The 19,080-nt window shown below is 36.7% G+C and overlaps 1 protein-coding gene across 2 annotated transcripts in view; it reads right to left on the bottom strand.

Annotated features, from left to right (window-relative positions):
• The window catches only part of Nmt (N-myristoyl transferase), a 338,957-nt gene that overhangs the window by 170,074 nt on the left and 149,803 nt on the right, over nucleotides 1-19,080 (bottom strand). For both annotated transcript variants that reach the window (XM_089256021.1, XM_089256022.1), the window contains exon 7: nucleotides 16,373-16,543. In XM_089256021.1, the coding sequence (XP_089112147.1) occupies nucleotides 16,373-16,543 (171 nt within the window). The remainder of the gene's footprint in view (nucleotides 1-16,372; nucleotides 16,544-19,080) is intronic.

The raw sequence follows: 19,080 nt of genomic DNA, 5'->3' as shown, positions 1-19,080 counted from the left end.
AAAATTCTTCATGTTATTATTAATCATATAATATAAATATGTTTTTCCAGTCATTTTTCAGTATGCTTAATTAGAAAGCTATTTTGCAAAAACTATATTAAAAAAATTAGGTGAATATAATATATTTAATGAAGCATAAATAATGCAGATTAATTAGCAATGAACGAATAAACGCCAGGGGCTCTGCCACCGGACTTATCCCGTTGCAGAGATCTCTTCCAGCCCAGCTTCGTGGCAGAGTCTGGAACAAAGTGAATGCACCAGGGACGCCGGAACATATTTGCTCGTGTTGTTAGAGCAATACCAATCATTTGAATGGTATTGCTCAGCAATACCAATCATACCAATCACTATTTGAACATAGCTCAAATATTGCACTGAAAGAGCTTTTTTTTTAAAATTAAAATTTTTGAAAAAACACCCTTTCCTTGTGAGTTGCATAGCTGTAAATAGCTCCTTTTGTTTGCTAGTCATTTCACGTCCAATACACCCTGTATATCAATTCAGCATGAGAATAAAATGAGCATCATAGAATCTGAACACCACAACGGCAGTCACAGCAATAGACTTGAGATAGTACGCTTCATCGCTGATTTCAGTTGAATCTAAACCCTTTGAGTGGCACTGACAAGATATCTCGCCTTCTTATTTTAGCATTGACAAGCCCAAATATTTTGTAAAGTTAATCCCTCTCTCAGTGGAACACTTTTCCCTATACCAATGGTTCACAAACTTTTGTCGACCACTGCTCCCTTGCCTAATTCACGATTCACCAGGGGCTCTTCAAGATAGATTAATAGATATTTTCCCACATAAACTTTTCCCGTAACTTCTTCAAAGCATAAATAGGTGCACAAATAAATATCTCAAGCTCACCGTGACACCTCACATAAAGGTTGGCGATGCCCCTAGGGGACACGCTAATAATGATGTCAATTCCTATGTAAATATATACATTTGATTATATATATATAGTCAACTCTACCTTTAACGCTGGGGGGGGGGGGCATGCCCCCTGTATCTCCGCCCATGCACTATACCAGTGATTCCCAACGTGGGTGTTAACGCCCCCTTGGGGGCGGTAGAAGTTACGGGTGTAACATAGGATCCCATAGGTTAGATTGTGTTGGAAACGATGGGAAAAAAAAATTTCTGAAAAAGCGGGCGATGAGACAAAAAAAGGTTGGGAAACTATGCACTATACCCATTACTTTTTCATTAACTTATACACATTTACTGCTGAAAATCATAAGGAAGCTTATTGCTATTATGCCGTGTAAAGAGATAAAAACATCAAATAGTCTCATTGATGTAGTTAAAAAAACAAAAAAAAGTCACTGAGAAAATAAAACAAAAAAAAATAATAAATGCAATAATGAGACATAGCTTTGTTATCTGAAGTTTATACCACAAAAAAAAAAATCATACTGCAGAATTGTTTATTCGCTATTACCAAAAATTAAAATTCAAAGCTCACCATAAGTATAAATAAACAAATACACACAGACACAGAAACATGTATTTAAAAAAAACCATCCTAATAAAATGAGATGCTGTATATATATATTGCGATTCAGAGACGAAGGAGAAATGGTTTGACATTTGTTTTTCTATTTTTCATGACTTCTGACAGTGTGAGGGAGAATTTGTGAAGAAAAAAATACATAAATGACTGCCAATAAAAAGAAAAGATACGCAACATTTTAATTATCACCATGAACATAGGCGTAAGCAAAATTTTCTCGAGGGGGGGGGGGGGATTCGGTTTTTTCCTGCAAAATAACACTACAATTTTGGCTCAAGGGGGGTTAGAACCCCAACCCCCCCCCTCTTGCGTACGCCAATGACCATGAAGTTATCGTCGAAAACACCAGGAAACCCCTCCGCTACTACTTCCAGAACGCATGTGAATAATCATTTCAGTATTCTATATTTACAGAAGACAAATCTCAACAGTGATTCTTGTGCATGAAAGAAAAAATGATTCGATAAACGAGATCAAACACTGATTGCATGCACCATGTAAATTGAGACAAAAATGTCTCGTCCATCTCTTTTCTAGACATAAACGCGTACACAAATTATACATCATGTTGTACAAGGGAAAAGTGAAGGAAATTTTTTAAGTAATTGAAAAAAAGTATTTTAATTAAATCACTATATTTATTTTAATTTGCGTGTTTTTTTCATTACTTTTCCGTACTACCAACAGTAAAAGCCACCACTCCCTCCTCACTCACGGAGAACCTATGAATTCATAGAACCAGAATTTTAAAAGGTGATGCCTGCCCTATTTCGGTCCATAAGTCACCAATGAATTCATGTTTGAGAAGTCTACACACTTTTCCAGACGTCTGGCTTGCTCATTATCCCCTAGGGTTGACAAAACAGAATTTTGCTTAAAAAAGGACAACATTAACCAAATGTCCTTGTCATTTTCTTCCCACATTTCTTGTATTCATATACCCATGTGATTTGCGTTGTATTGTTCAAAATCAAAGCCGGCACCGATGCCCGCGAGGAAATATGGGAATTGTGAACAGATATAGCTTCTTTTCTCCTCGGAACCAAATATTTCTATAGGGAGAGGAAAAAATCGTTTTGCAGACCCATTCAACACATGCGTTCAATTAACAATATTTTAGCTGTCTGTCTTTTTTACTACTCAGCGAAAAGAGAGCCGCTGATAGCATACAATTGGTGTGCAGCCTGGCTATTCCTTGAATAGATAGGCAGTATACCTACCATATGAAGGGGAAAAAATCGTTTCTGTTGTACTGCTGGACTTCCTATGGTGTGTAAGTTTTTTTCCGTTCATCTCTGTCGGATGACCAGCTGCATGTACAGAATCGAACCATTCCTTGTCGTTCGTGTAAGATTGAACTATTTATCAGATAGTAATAATCACAAATTTGCTCTACTATTGTGGAATCATGTCCCCCTACAAGGGGTGGGCTGGCAAGGCTCCAGCCCTGGGGCCCGGGATGATTTTCATTATTTTTTGTTTTTTCACGCTATAAATCCATCATAAAGGGGCCTGTGAAAGTCTGTTCGGGGGGCCCCTCAAAAGATTCCAGCCTAGGGGCCCTACTCCAGGATGTGGGGGGCATGTGTGGAACAGTGAAACGCTCCTACGTGAGCAAAAAAATGAAATGCTTAAGATTTGTTTTTTTTTTTTTCAAAGTTCAAAGGATTTCATAGTGACATATTGATGAACTAGATTCTACCCCACGTAAGTTTGCTTTTATTTAAGTTACATTTTTTTTGCTTTCTTGTGTGTAATTAACTGCAGAAAAACCATCCGCTGTCGTTTAAACTGGGAATGTTGCCAATAACTTTCAAGTTCAAGTCTTAAATTCCGTAAAATTGTTGTGCAGATGTCGACGCCCAATTTCCAAGTTCGGCATTTGACCCCACAAGGGAATGGCTGACATGGGAACGGGCCTGGAAAAATGAATATAATTTTTTGGGGTTTTTCAAGCTAGAAATTAACTACAGAAAAGCCCGTGAAAAGTTTTACTTGGGGGGGGGGGGGGGGACAGATGCGGCAAAAGTAAATAATGGACCCCTTAAATTAGGAAAAAGTGTAATGTTTGGGTTTTACGCGGCCCAGGTTGTGCGCCGGTCCTTAAATCCACCTCCTACTTGGGCCCGCCAGAAATCCTAGCCTACATGGTGTGAGGGCATAGCCCAGCCAACAAAATATTAAACAACAGGATATTCACTGACTAGCCAAGCACCTCTTCACCTTAGTCTCACCCCCTCCCCCTGTTCCCCAATTCTTGCTTTTCCCTCAGTGGAGAAAACGGTTGAGGCTGTCAAAGAGAAATGGGAAAAAGTGATTTCCGCTGTGAAAGTGAGAGCTGCTCTTAGGAGTGTGCGACAGGAGCGGTCACACTGGGCACCGTGCTTTGTTGACCCCTGCACTCACGGTAAACTATTGGAGGCTTTCATGAATTCTGAAATTACTTCTTGCATTAATTCTGAAGTTTCAACAATTCTGAAATATCCCCCCCCCCCGTAATTTCTGAATTTTTATTGATGTTGGAATTATTTCTTTCAATTATTTTTGATTCATCAAGTACAAAATTTTTATCGGTTTCACGATTTTTTTTTCTTTAATTAGTTTAAAATTACCTTCAGTGCGGAATTTTCGCCAGGTTTTGTGTTAATTTATTGAATTGCGTATTTAGCATTTTTTGCATGGATATTTCGCAGCATTCTTGTATATTTTGAAATAATGGATGCCGATTCTTTCCCCCCACTAAATATATAAAATCGGGCAAATATTTTTCGTGTCTGAAACTGTTGAGACGAACCGGGCCCCTTAGGTAAGGGCGGGAGTGTCATCAAAAAGAATGGGCCCCACCCAGGCACAGCTAAGGGTCTAAGAGAAGAGGAGCCTCACAAAAATTAGGTCTGGTTGAAACTTTCGACAATTTGCCTAATACGGCCTCAGAAAAATCACTTGGCCTGGGGGTCCTTCAAAGATCCCAGTGCAGGCAGCGTTGGAGGATGTATGGGGCATCTTATACACTTATATATATGTCAGGAGTTCTCTCAAACTTTTCCTACCCGCAGCACCTCTTTCTCTAATCAAAGCTTATCCGCGGCTCCTCACAGAGCAGTTTAACAAAGAGTCTCTTCAAAAAACCTTTGCAGGGTGCCGCGCCACAAAGTTCGATAACCCCTGCTTTATGTATTTGTGTCACTTTCTGTTTTCAATGCAAGCTTCCCCATAATTCTAAAACACTATACTCAAATGTTCCGCGACTTTACTCTGTGGTGATGGTTGTCAATTTAAATTATCCAAGAACTTGAAACGCGAATCCAACTAAATCATCAACACAATCCAATCCAAAAAACTGTAAAATACATACGATAGAATTATTCAATTTCAAAAAAAGGAATTGGCAATAGCATGGTTTTAAAGAACCACATCATTGATTGATGATTAAACCCATTTTCCACCACTTTATCGGTTTATAAAAGAATTTCACAGTTTTATGTGCATATCATGAGGGGAGCACAGGCAGTGCCGTCTTAAGACATGGACCTAAACTGGTGCGGCCTGGGGGCCTCAGGAGAAAGAGCCTCACAAAGATGAGATATGGTTAAAATTTTCGTAAATTTGTTTGGTGGAGCCACAGAAAAATTACTTAATCCGGGTGCCCACAATGCTCTTAAGACGGCTCTGGGCACAAGGCATCTGTCCCAGAGACATTTTAAATTAACAGAAATTGAAAAATATAGCACACATAAACGTATTTTTTCTTTCAATATTTTAATTTATTGAAAAAAATAATTTTAATTTTTGGTTGTCTTGGGCAGGGCTGTCCCGTCTTTAGAGCGTCATGTGCTCCCGGGCCAAGTAATTTTTCTGAGATTCCATCTGGCAAATTCTCGAAAAGTTCAACTGGGTCTCATTTTTGTGAGGCCAGCATTCTTTTGAGGTGCCCGGGTGGGCCCATGCGTTAAGGTGGCACTGGTCTTGGGGCAGACATGGTACTCTTATATCCCCCTTCTGGATAGGTTTGTTACATTTTACTGTGGTAAAAATCTTACCCCCTACTGCAAAAGTAGGTTGAAGAACGGGTCATCGCTGAAATCAAACAGATTCGAAACAAAAAAACGGGACACTCTACTTCAAAAAAGGATGTATGGTCAGTTGAATATATCTAAATATCGTGGCCTGTACAAAGAAATAATTGACATACTTTGAGCAACACCAATCATTTTTTACTTCCGACGTCCCTTGAATGCACCTAACAGTCTGAATGTGTAGCTAGTGTTGTGCTTGATATTTCAATGCTGCCATCTATACTTCAAATTGTGAGTGAAGCGTAATGATAGATTAATTAGCAATGATTTACAATATACAGGGTGGTTATAACTAAAGTACTGATTTCAAAACACTGTAAAAAAAAAGAGCCATTGTCAGAATGACTTGAAAATTTACGTGAATATTCATGAAGCAATGGAATTTTATACGGCGAAGGGGAAAAATATACTTAAAAATGTAAATTTAACGACACTATACTCATCCAACACGTGGGAAATTTGTGCACAGAATGGACAAGACCGCCAGTCAGGGCAAAATGGTAATTTAATTAGTATTGCTCGATTTTATAGTTCATGGAAACATCACAAAAAAAAATGAAGTAATTGAACAAATAACTACAACTTACTCAAGAAATGTTAAATATGTTGTCCACTGTATTCTGGCTATGTCAGCGCAGTGTGCAGTGTTGCTCAATAAGAACCCAATTTAATTGAAAACTTCATTTTATTCCATATCAGGCTTAGCATGAAAATAGCAGTGACGAGACATAACAGACATATATTGAACTATAACCAAAAAATTAACACTGATCGAGAACAAACATCAACTTTTATAGACAGGGAAATTCTTTCCCTTCATGGAAGTTGACCGGTTGCCGACGAGCGTAATCCGTCATTTTCATAAGGCATGAAGAATTTTTTTCCCCCAACAATCAGCCCCCTCATGCCGTATGCTTTCATACAAAAGTTCATATAATAATTTCATATTACTGAGAACAATAGGTTTTGTAAAATAATCTGCAAGATTACATTTGCTATTGATATGTTTCAATTTAAAAAGTTCCTTTTCCACAAGGTTGCTTAGAAAATGATACTTTACATCAATATGTTTTGAGCGATTGTTCTCAACAGGTGAGAATGAAAAATGGCAGCCTGGTTGTCACAATATACAATAAGATTATCAGAATCAATTTCTAATTGTTTGCATTCAAATAAAATATTTTGCAACCATATAAGTTCCTCAACACATTCACTTAATGATATATATTCGGCCTCCATAGTTGATAAACTAACACATTTATAGAGAGATTTAGAGGGCTTTTTTCTCAGCCAGAGATATCAAGGAAACAGTTATTTTCCGGAAACAGTTATTTCAAACAGTACAATTCCAAGGAAACAGTTACATACCGGGCAAGCATGCTTGCCCGGTATGCAAGAGGGCCTGGGTTCGAGTCCCGGCGGAGACGTGACTTTTCTTTCCAAGCTCACCTCAGCATAATATCCGGAAAATAACTGTTTCCTTGATAACACATTTATGTTTAAATGTTCGCCATGATATGGGAGCATTATCCAATAACATGATCCTTCCTCCCATGGAAATCGTATCATCCCTATTACAGGCAAAGTCACAATCAGAATAACAATGTAATTTCAAATTTTTGACATTTGATAAATTCAACATAAAATGTTTAGAATCGTTCACATATCCCAATAATTTTAAAATATTCCAGTGTTTCAGACCTGGATTTTCCTGAAATTGTGACAATATATTAACAGCATAACAAATATCTGGACGTGTACGATTTGCAATAAATGCCAAGCAACCTAATACACTTCTGTAAGGAAAATTGCTCATTTCATTTACTTGTTCAGTAATAGCTGGACAGTCAAGTTTTGTTAGTACACAACCTTTAGCAATAGGTAAAGAACAATGAGGATATCTGTATTTAGAATACATATTACAAATTTTATCTATATATTGGTGTTGATGAATAAATAACTTGTCATCCTCTTCGATGAATTCAACACCTCACAATTTTTTAGTTGGACCTAAATCTTTTAAGTCAAATTTACTGTTCAAAAGAGATTTAGCATGGTTTAAATCATTTTCTGATTTTCCAAAAATAATATCATCGACATAAAATAATAATACACTTGTTCCAAATATATATACACAATTACACCATTTCAACTTCTTAAATTGTAAAGATTTAAGAACAGAATCAAATTCTGAAAACCACTCACGTCCACTCGGACGTAGACCATAGATTGCTTTGGTCAAGCGACAGACATAATTAGGTTTGATAGAGTCAATGAAACCAAATGGTTGTTTCATGTACACCTCATGATTCAATTTCGCATAAAGATATTCGCATTTGACATCTAATTGACAATGAAGCCATCCCAGACAACTTACTAACAAAGTAAAAAATAATCTCACAAGTGTAAAGTTGACCACAGGGCTAAATACTTCTTCATAAGAGTCACCTTTGATTGTAACCAGCGCCGTCTTAAGGCATGGGCCCACACGGGCAAGGCCCGGGGGCCTCACAAAAATGAGATCTGGTTGAAATTTTCGAGAATTTGCCTTGTAGGGCCTCAGAAAAATCACTTGGCCCGGGGCCCATGATGCTCTTAAGATGGCCCTGATTGTAACCTTTAGCTACAAGTCTAGCTTTATAGCATTCAATGTTTTCTTTTTCATTTCTTTTCACTGTGTAAACCCATCTATTTTCCAAGACTTTCGTATTCTCGGGTTGAGGAACCACCACACTTTACATTCATTCATAACATCCATTTCCGCATCCATAGCCTCCTTCCATTCAGATGAATCAGGAGATTTCATAGCTTCGTTTAAGTTTCGCGGAATTTTTATGTCAATATGATTAGCTTCGAGTTTAGTGAATTTCACTTTCACTGATAATTCGTTTTTACCACTGAAATCAAAATCATTATTATATCTAATCTTATTTTTTTAACAATATTTTTTGATATCTTGATGAGAAAGTAATCTTATATTTGTTCCGTAATAAATATCAGCACGTGATCCGCCGGGTCGAGAAACAGCTTTGCGTATCCAATTAACATCACTACAAGGGGTAATGTCAGATGCGGCTGAAACTTGAATTTGCGATCTACCCGCTGGTTTTGAAATTCGAATTTGTGATTCGACATCCAATTTTGAAATTCGAATTTGTGATTCGACATCCAATTTTGAAATTCGAGTTTGCGGTTCATCCGTTGATTTTGAACTTTTGGATCTCTCTTCGGTTGATGATTGAATTTTGGAATTTTTGTCCGCGGAACTAAAATAACATTGATCATCAAAAGTATTGATTTTGAAGTGATAATAACTTTCTCTTTTACAATCAGGATCCAGTATCGCTTCCACATTAGTAACATTTTCATCAAAACGAACATTTGATGTTTCAACCAATTGATTGGATTTAGGCATCCAAATCCTATATCCCAGCGCTCGCTGGGCATATCCAATCATAATACCAATTTTTGCTTTTGGATCGAATTTCTTACGTTTTTGTTTTGGGATACCTACAAAGGCTTTACATCCAAATACTTTGAAATGTTTGACTGAAGGTTTATTTCCGTAGTGCAGTTTAAATGGCGTTTTATTTTGACGTTTCAGACAAACCCTGTTTCTTATGTAGGTGAAATAAAATAATGCTTCTGCCCAAAACTCATTTTTCAATCCCCTTTGTTTCAATAGAGAATTGATTGCATCAATGGCAGTTTGACTAAACCGTTTAGCAACCCTGTTCTGTTGAGGTGTATAATCGTTTGTACGTTCGGCCCTAATACCGTGATTCTCAAGAAATTCGTTAAATTCTTTCTTGCAAAATTTCATTCCATTGTCGGTTCTTATGTTTTGTATTTTAAAGTTTAGAAATCTTTCCACTCTTTTCTGGAAACGACGGAAGCATTCAAATACATCCGATTTTTTCTTGATAGGAAAAACTGTAACCTTTCTTGAGTAATCGTTCATTATTGTTAAAAAATATCTGCAACCGGAAATTGATTGCTCGGGAACTGGACCACAAACGTCCATGTGTAAAAGTTCTAAGTGCTTTTTAGATAAAATTTTTCTGAGAGATCTATGAGAAATTCTCTTGGATTTACATAATTTGCAAATGTCACAGGATTGCATGGCTTGTTAAATTCGGGCAAACCTCTCACACCAGAACACTTGGCTGTGTGCCTTACATAATCGATGTCTATGTGTCCGTAACGCTTATGCCATAGATTTAGGTCATCTTTTGTTGTCACTGTTAGATTGTAAGATTTGATACACTGTTCGGATTTAGGTATCGTTGCAGGACTGATATTATGGACATTTTTAGATTTCTTAGCTATCTTTTCATACTTAGGTTTAACAAAGTATAGCATGTCCTGCCTTCATGCGTAAAATATCTTTTACAACTGGGAGAATAAACTTGTATTTTACCATTAGAACAAACAAAATATCAACCATTTTTATCGATTTTCAAACTGGAAATTAGATTATGGCGAGTTTTTGGCGAATAAAGAACATTATGAAAATTTAACACTGTTTGCGAAAACATGAAATTTACCTGTTCCAATGTCTTTTATTGGACTTTTTATATCATTTACAGCTAGAGACATCATTGCATTTGCGATAGGTTTATATTCGATAAATAGATCGAGATTATTACAAAAATGACCTGTCGCGGCTGTATCTATTAGCCAATTAAATTTTTTTACAGGATCATTATTTTGAATTGCGAAAGCTTCACTTAAATATGCATTATGCTCTCCAAAATTACATTTGATAAATTAGTATTGTCATCAAAATGGTAAGTTAGAGCATTTACATCGTGTTTTACATCATTTTTACGCATATTATTTTGAGAAATGCATATTATTTTTAATTTAATTTACATTTCATGAATTTCTTCTTAACATTTTTGAAATTGTTATTTTAAGCATCATTCTAAACGAGCACCTTCGGATTGGCACGAGAGTTCACATTACAGGCTCCAATTTCAGAATGTTCATCTAAATCTTTCTTGGCTTGTTGTAATCTGTTCTCCTCCAATACGAGTTCTTGTTCAATGTTATTGAACACAAAATCTTCGTCATCCCACTGGTAGATCAGCTGCACAATGCCTTGAAAACGTTGAGGCAGGAATCTTACGAGTTGAAAACCCTGATATAAGTTCTCGAGTGGATGGCCTGCTTCTTTTAGCGCTTGCATGGCTTTCCTCAGTCGGGCACTAAAAACACCAACGGTTGTATAAACGTCTTCATCATAAAGAAACGAGAAGAACTCATCTAGTAGTTGTATGACTCTTGCTCTGGTATTAGGTTCGAAGTGGTTACGGAGAATTGTCCATGCTTTCGAACCATCCAGTGCAGCACTGATGAGATTACGATATTGCGGTTCCAGGGCATAATATATCGTAGAGTATGCACGCCCTTTTCTCAAGTTATAGTCTTATTTCTCGACGAGACATTCCTTCGGTGATAGGCGGTTCAGAGTTCTCGATGAAGAACCAACAATCTCTAACCATTAGGTAGACTTTGATATCGTTCTACCATGAAGAATAATTTCCCTGGTTGAGAAGAGAAAACTTGAAGTCAGAATTCATCTCTGGGAACGATAGGCAAAAGTTCGTTAATATTTTTCAGCAGCAGTCCCCCTTCTGGCGAATACGGGAAGGTCACTTTGAAAATACGTTCCGCTGGGTTATATCAGCATCACACTGCATATCATTATAATGCGCGGCCATTAACCTTCTCAGCACAGTGTGCAGTGTCACTCAATAAGAACCCAATTTAATTGAAAACTTCATTTTATTCCATATCAGGCTTAGCATGAAAATAGCAGTGACGAGACATAACGAACATATATTGAACTATAACCAAAAAATGAACACTGATCGAGAACAAACCTCAACTTTTATAGACAGGGAAATTCTTTCCCTTCATGGAAGTCGACCGGTTGCAGACGAGCGTAATTCGTCATTTGCATAAGGCATGAAGAATTTTTTTCCCCCAACACTGGCTATGAAGTGAAAGCACAAAAATGCTTGCTCAACAACAGATCAGAATATGCCATGGTCATGACGTGGATGTGCTTGCAATCCACCTTCATTAAACTAAACGTTCCCCCATGTTAATATTTCTGAGGAACTTCTGACATATAGGGGATGTGCTAGAGATTACAATTCACCAAAGTTTGCAATCCAACCACTGTTCATAACATTTTCAGGTACCACATTCAGAAGTTGCAAGGGTTAAAGTTAGCTGAACTGGCTGCCGGCCAGGTGTCATGTCATCATGTTATTGTCAAAATAGCAGCATCATTGTCAAATAGCGGACAGCAGCTGCTTTGCTGGTATTACAATGTGCATCTTGAAAAAAGTTGTTCTATCCACATACTGATGCTGTTGAAGTGCCGAAATGATGTGGTCGCACAAAATAGATTATATTGCTGGCCAAGTACAGCATCATCTACTTGCACATTTTGCACTTTTTTTTCTTTTGCCAAAGAAATTCCCATTGCTTCAAGAGTATCCATGCAAATTTTCAAGTCATTCTGACCAGTACTTATTGTATAGTTTGGAATCAAAACTTTACTTATAATCACCCTGCATATAGCTGATTATTTTTCATAAATCTGTTACTACTATACAGTAGAACCTAGATTAACTGGGCTTAACCATGAAAGTATAAAAAAATACTGAATATTAAAGACAGTGATATACAGTGTTAGATGTGCTACTTCTTATGGAAAAGAAAATGTCTGTGAGGTAATGTAACTACTAGTACACTAGTCTTTGTCCTTTAAGGACAGTTGGTGTCTTTATTGGATTATAGGACCACCTGGCCCTAGCATGATTGCGTCACTACTGTTGCTGCTTCTTTGTGAAGGAAAAAAGCCTGTGAGATAATACACCACTACATTTAGATGTGATGCAATCCTTATTAATGAATTTGCTAAAGATAGAGCATCAGAATTTAGCCACAGGTCAGAAAATGTGGTAAGAATGAGAAATTTTTGCTTCTGTATATAACTTTAAATAACTAAGATACTTAATATGAAAAAAAAAAATATATATATATATATATATTCAGGACACTTTTATGAGACTTTTTGGAAAAAACCACCTATATCATCTAAAGATATACCATCTGAATGCACCCCAAGAATATAAGATGTGGTAAGCATGAAAAATTTTGGATAGTAATGAAACAATACAATATTTTTCAAGGAAAAAATGATATTAAGGCCACTTTTATTTGATTTTTTGAAAAAACTGGTTTTTTTAGCCATGGTTTAAACTTTAATGTTTGGTTTAAACCAACGTGGTTTAAATCAAACAACCCTGCTACAAAGACAACGAATATCTCAATCTTTCTTTGGAGTACGTAGGCATTGAACGGGACAGTATATGGAAGGTTGGACCTAACTCAGGCCAGAGCTCACAATTGCTGACACTGCCACCCAATGGCGACTTATCCGAGGATGATGTCTCTCAGCTATCCATACGAAGGTTTTCAACAGCTGCCTGATGCGAAGATATATTTAAAAAAGAGAAAATTCAACTGCCCTTGCTGGGAATCGAACCCATCCTTTCACTGGTGACAATATCCTCAGATAATTAAGTTATATTAATGGGACCTGAAGAGAGATTTAAATATTTGGATCTGGAATTAGAGTAATAAGGGCAGTGAAAAAATACATGTGTGTGATTCCAATCCTCCAAAACCGAATGGTTGCAATGTGTACAATTGTTGATGGGAATTTTTTTTATTGTTAACTAAAATTGATGTCTGATTAAATCTGAGTTAGCCTATTAAATGAGATATGGAAAAGGAGGAAGAAGTAATCTTCCATCACAGGAAAGTTGTTTTTATATCTTTATAGTGAGAAAAAATTTTACTATTTACAATATGGGAGAAATCAGTTTGGATAATCTGGTTTCTTATACTTTCAACAATCAGCAGAAGATAAGCTTTTAAAAACTTGAATTTTGTTGAACCCAAATAAAACTTAAGCTAGTATTGTCAAGAATAATTTTGACTTGTAAAGTCCAATTATTTTTATTAGTGGTGGACAAATTGCAAGAGTGAGATAGTTAATCATAATATGAGCAGGCCCGCTCAGCTCATAATTATTCATAATTATTTGAGTATAAAAGTTAATTTATTTAAATGGTTAATTGTTTAAGGATTATTGTGAATTGAATGATCATTTAAAAAAGGTAATTTTGTAGCAAGTAGTAATTGAAGCTTGGCATCAGGTATTTGTTAAGGGCATGTGCAGGAGGGCCAGGAGTGATAAAAGATTATGTATGAAAAGAAGGTGCTTTAGACTAACTGAATGAATGAATGCCAGGGGCTCTGCCACCGGACTTATCCCGTTGCAGAGAGCTTTAGGCTAACTGCTGATGAAGCACAATTCTTCTGGCAAAGTGTGAAGCTATGAAATAAGAATGAGATAGAAAATACATGAATAGTGGATGTCAATAGATTCGGGACGCCCACTGAAAAGATGATGCAATTTGAATGCCACATGAAAAGAAAGAAAGGGTATTGAAAAGAGTGAGAATATTAGAAAGAGATTGAATCGTCATGTATAGGTTACCCCTAGGCAAACTACAGGTGCAACTTTCACAAAGATGTGTAATCGACACCTGGCAATGAATGGGGCAGGCCCAGGTATTGGTGACAGGAGAAAGGTGTTTTTCGAGAATACGTGAATAGGAGCTGTCACGGAATGCGAGATTCGATCTCTTGAAACATCTGGAAAGTTATGGAGAGCGAGAATAATGAATTTTTAGAATTAATGAATGGTAAGGATGGGCTCGCTTAAAAATGGATATAAGAGAAGAAATCTAAATATCAAGCCGCACTGCCCCATTTGAACGCCTGTGATCTATAGGTAGCATGGGGGTGGCCTTATATTAACACGAAGGTGCAGGTGAATGCAACATTCAAATTATTTGGGAAGGGTAGGAATTTATTATGACACATGAATAGGACAGATCTTCCATCAGGAATGGTCAATTAGAAGCCCAATGAGGTAGTGTTCAGGCTGCAGGCATCAAATTAAAAGTTAGCTCAGGAAGAATAGTGAAATTATGGAGTGAATCCAGAGTTCTAGGGAGGAAGAGGCGAGGAAGAGGTAAAATCAGAAGGCCTGATGGTAGAGAGTTGGAAGTTTTTTTTTGGCTTAGAGAGTTTGGAGTTTTCCCAGAGGTTGGGATGAAAAAGCCTGAGGAGCGGGCTGGGAATTGTGGAGTGTCAAGTTGAGGCTCTAGTAGAGAGTCACAGGATATGAAAGTGCCGTAGTGCTGTGTGGATGTAGCGAGCAGACAGGATGGCAATGAGATCACAGACTAGCACCGGGGTGAGTACACTTATCCAATTTTTCAGTGACTTGAATGTCCAGTTAAGTAAGGGGTCAAGATGTTACATGTAGACTTGTCTCTCAGATGCATAAGTTAATAACTTGAATCACCCGATGAGGGTATTGTGATGTATTCTCTGAAATGGATATAGGAGAAATCTTACATAATGTTAACAACCGTAATTGCCAATTCTAAATTAAATATTTATATACTGTAAAAGCTCCACAAAAATATAAAGTATGAAATCACGCTGCGAGACCTGTATATCTGTAAGAGGGGACCATACCCCCTATTAACCCATTTTTTTTGTTTATTCTGCAACCGCTGTTTCATACCTTCCGACTCCAATGAGTGTTACGCACGATCATGAGTGTGTATTACAATTATTGAATGGTTATTTGTTTTGTATTGTATCAATGTATGTACATATCAAATTTAATTAAAATCGGTACAGTAGTTCTAGAGATAATCGACCAAGTCTGCAAATTCTTTTAATTTCTTACACCAGTGTACTGAACATGGCATGCACCTCGTACATATTCCTCTGCGGAACTTCTAACGAATTGGTACATGTTGGAATGTAAGTGTGTGTGTGCACGCGCATGCAGTAAACCTTCCATGAAGTTTGTTAGGTGTAGTGCTGCCATCTGCCATCAATTTTTCGAATCATGCATGAAGTGTAATGATTGAATAGTATACCATTGTAGGCCTGTTGCTCTCTGCAGCGAGATTTTTTAACTGGGACATCGGCTCACATTTGTGCCTCGAATTTGTGCTTACCACAGAAAACCAACTTCTGCTGACCACCACTGTGGCAATGGTGAGGTTTTGAATTAGGGTCCTCCGCGATGCGAGTCCGTCACTATGACCACTTGACCATCACAGCGGCTAGCAAAAGGGCCATAGATTTAAATTTCAAGAAGCAAGAGTTTTTCTCAAAGTTAAGTTCACAACTGATTTAGATTTCTACAAAGGCACATAAAATCTGGACTTAAAAATATTTGGTAATTGACAATAAATCAATAATGACTATGATCACAGAGTATTTTATGTTTAATAAACTTTTATTTCATATTTTGAAGTGATGATATTGATCATAATAAGCACGTACTTCTGTTAATTGCTCAGACAAACTCAAAAAAATTTACATGCTTTTACTATGATCAGGACCAAATCCTATGATGATTTCAACATACAAGCAACATTCAACAATTTCAAAACATAAGATCCAGAAGATACTGGTAAATCAAAGCTGGGTTTTGTTTCAGTGCATAACTTTTCTGAACCAGCATTTATCAGTTATTGACCCTGTTGTTTCATAACCTGAAATTTAATTAACTTACCACTAATCTCAATGTTTTGAAAAGATATAATAAATTGTACACAGATATGAGAGGGAATATGAATAAAAGTTTTACCTGCAAGAGCTAACAGGTTTAGGTAAGACAACACCAGCTGTGTATACAGCTTGGAAAATGCCTTTCATATTGACTCTTCTGGTGATTTCTCTGATCAACACTGGAGCAACCCTCTTAGATCTTAGTTTCTTATGAACACATAAGAAATTAATCTCTACTGCTTGAATTTTGCTAGAATATAAAATATTTTTTTTATATCAGAGGAAATGTAAAATCACATGAAAACTATATACAACTGCAAAAAAATAATTACAGCGAAACCCTTCCAAAAACAGAGAGTCGTCTCTGTCTTACGGTCAACTAAACTTTTTCTGTGTTATATATATTTAAAGTATGAATTTTGAGTCCCTGCATAATGATTACCCTTAGATGATGTGGGATCATTTTATTTTTTCTTTCCATGTATATTATCATTACTTACTTTCATTATTATGGTTTTCTAAAATGTCAACTCTAAGTCAGATTCTAAGTGGTAAAGGAAGTCGCACATACTTTAATAAACTTGTCTAATAAATCTAATTTTTATGTGTTCATAATTCTAGTATGACTAAAGTCATTACAAGGAAGCTACCCGAAGTAAGCTTCAAGAAATCAGTTGATGTGATTTGTGAAGCATCATGAAATGGTCCATCAAGTTTTTTGAACATTTTTTTATTGGACTAAACACAACATATAAGGGGCCGTTCAAGTATTACGTAAGCAAATTTTTAGCAGCAAATTTGAGCACAAGTGGCAGCAATTTGAGTAGAATTGACAAGGATAAAATTTATGCCATCTGGAACGACGTCCATACATGTCAGCAGAATTTTCAGAGCTGTCAGCGATTTGGAACTTGCCGAGCGAAAGGTGCTGGATAATAAAGTGGCATTTCAACTTCTAGCCCATTTACTGCACAGATATGACAATGTGGTGATACACATCTGTATCAACTTCCAGATAAAGAGTTTACATTAGCAAAAATATGCAAAGTGCTTTTGCCAGAGTATGATAGAATTCAACATCGTGATGAGATGGCGTCTAAAGGTACTGCATTTGGTTCAATGGAATGTCAAAAATCATCCAAGAAGGTGAAATCAAGATTCAAGGACTCAAGAATGTGCTACAAATGTGACGCCATCAGACATATCGTCATGAGAAACTAAAAAAAACGAAAGAAGGTGATCAGTAAAAAAATGAAGATAACCGATCATCAATGTGTGGACAATAGTGAAAGTGATGCATTATATCCATCTGTGATGATATCAACATCAAAGAGTATGCAGTGGCTAATCGATACAGCTGCAAACAAACATTTATGCAATGACAGAATTTTTCTCTCAAGCTTAAAAGAAATCCCAGACAGCAAAGCCATCATTGCAGAAGGAAGCACAAAGGTTCTTGGATCCAGTGATGTTAAAATTTTGATACGTGGGAGAAAAGGTAATGTAAAACTTTTATTGAAAAATGTTTTGTATGCTCCAGGTATGCTCCAAGTTGTACGATTTTCATCCATATACAGCATTTTGACATGGTCTCTTGCATGTCGTATAAACGAGGCTCCATTTGTGATAAAGAATCTGTAGAATAGGCAAATATAACCTCAGGCAAGTTAGAAAGTGGAAGCTTTTTCTTTTCCATCTTATAAGGATGTGCATTTTCAGAAAAGCGATAAGATTCGGACATCATGAAGCTCAATTTGCCATCCGAAGGAAGAGAGGCAGAGGGGGCCACAGAATGGAAAGAAAAAAGCAAGGTTTCTAGAACATATCAATATAGATGGCGAAAGACCCTCATAAAAACCCCATGTAGTTCTTGAGTTTAAGGAATATGAAATTTTATGGGAATGTTAGGAAGTCTCAAAAAATTACTTCAGGTGAAACAGTGACACAAAAAATTTCAAAGCTATCAGGGTTCCAAGATTTTTGGGGTTCCATAACTTTTGAAAACCCTGAGCTATGCAATATATACAAAAGGCTATAGGGTTTGGCTTTTGAAAACCAAAAAAGTTATTGAGACAAAGCATGTAAAATTCAATGAATTTATGGGTTTTTTGGATGATGGATGAGCGCCAATTCACATAGTTTTCCCCCATTTTATACGTTGTCAGAAGCCTAGGTGCCAAATCCTGGGAAGGGGCCTCAAGCTAACTCCATTTGCGGCCCCAAGAAATAAAATTGCGGGAGGACAAATGACATCATTGAAAAGTCTGCTTTTATTGTAATGCAACTTCAAAGTTTCTTAAGGGAAATTTTTGCTTTTTGGCACAAGATAGAGCAGAATTCACAATTTTGGCGTTTTTGTAGCAGAATGCAGCAAACGAGGGGGGAAATTGTCAAAACTGTAGCAGAATGTAGCAGATGTCGGAAATTGTAGCAGTTTGTAGCAGATTTTCCACTCCTGGAGAGAGAGAGAAAAAAGAATACAGAGGGATTTTGAATGATGTGTGAAGTACAGTCGAATACCGTTACAACGAAAATATCATTTTACAGGGGTCAGCACGGATCATGGCCTCAAAACTAGTGAAAATAGTGACCAAAATTTTTAAAAAAGTGACCAAAATTTTTAAAAAAGTGACCAAAATGTTTAAAAGTGACCAAATAGTGACCAAAATGTTTAAAAGTGACCAAAATATTTGTGGAAAGAGATCAAATGGACAATGAATTTCGGTTGTTACCGAATTGAATGAATTGAAATTGAATTTAGTTTTAACTTTGCATTTCAATAGAACT

The sequence above is a fragment of the Pholcus phalangioides genome, unplaced genomic scaffold (genome assembly GCF_987345545.1).
Source record: "Pholcus phalangioides strain wild (caught in Gottingen) unplaced genomic scaffold, Ppha-v1.0 ptg000004l_1, whole genome shotgun sequence".
Classification (NCBI taxonomy): Eukaryota; Metazoa; Arthropoda; class Arachnida; order Araneae; family Pholcidae; genus Pholcus; species Pholcus phalangioides.
This window is presented reverse-complemented; position numbering and strand designations above follow the sequence as displayed.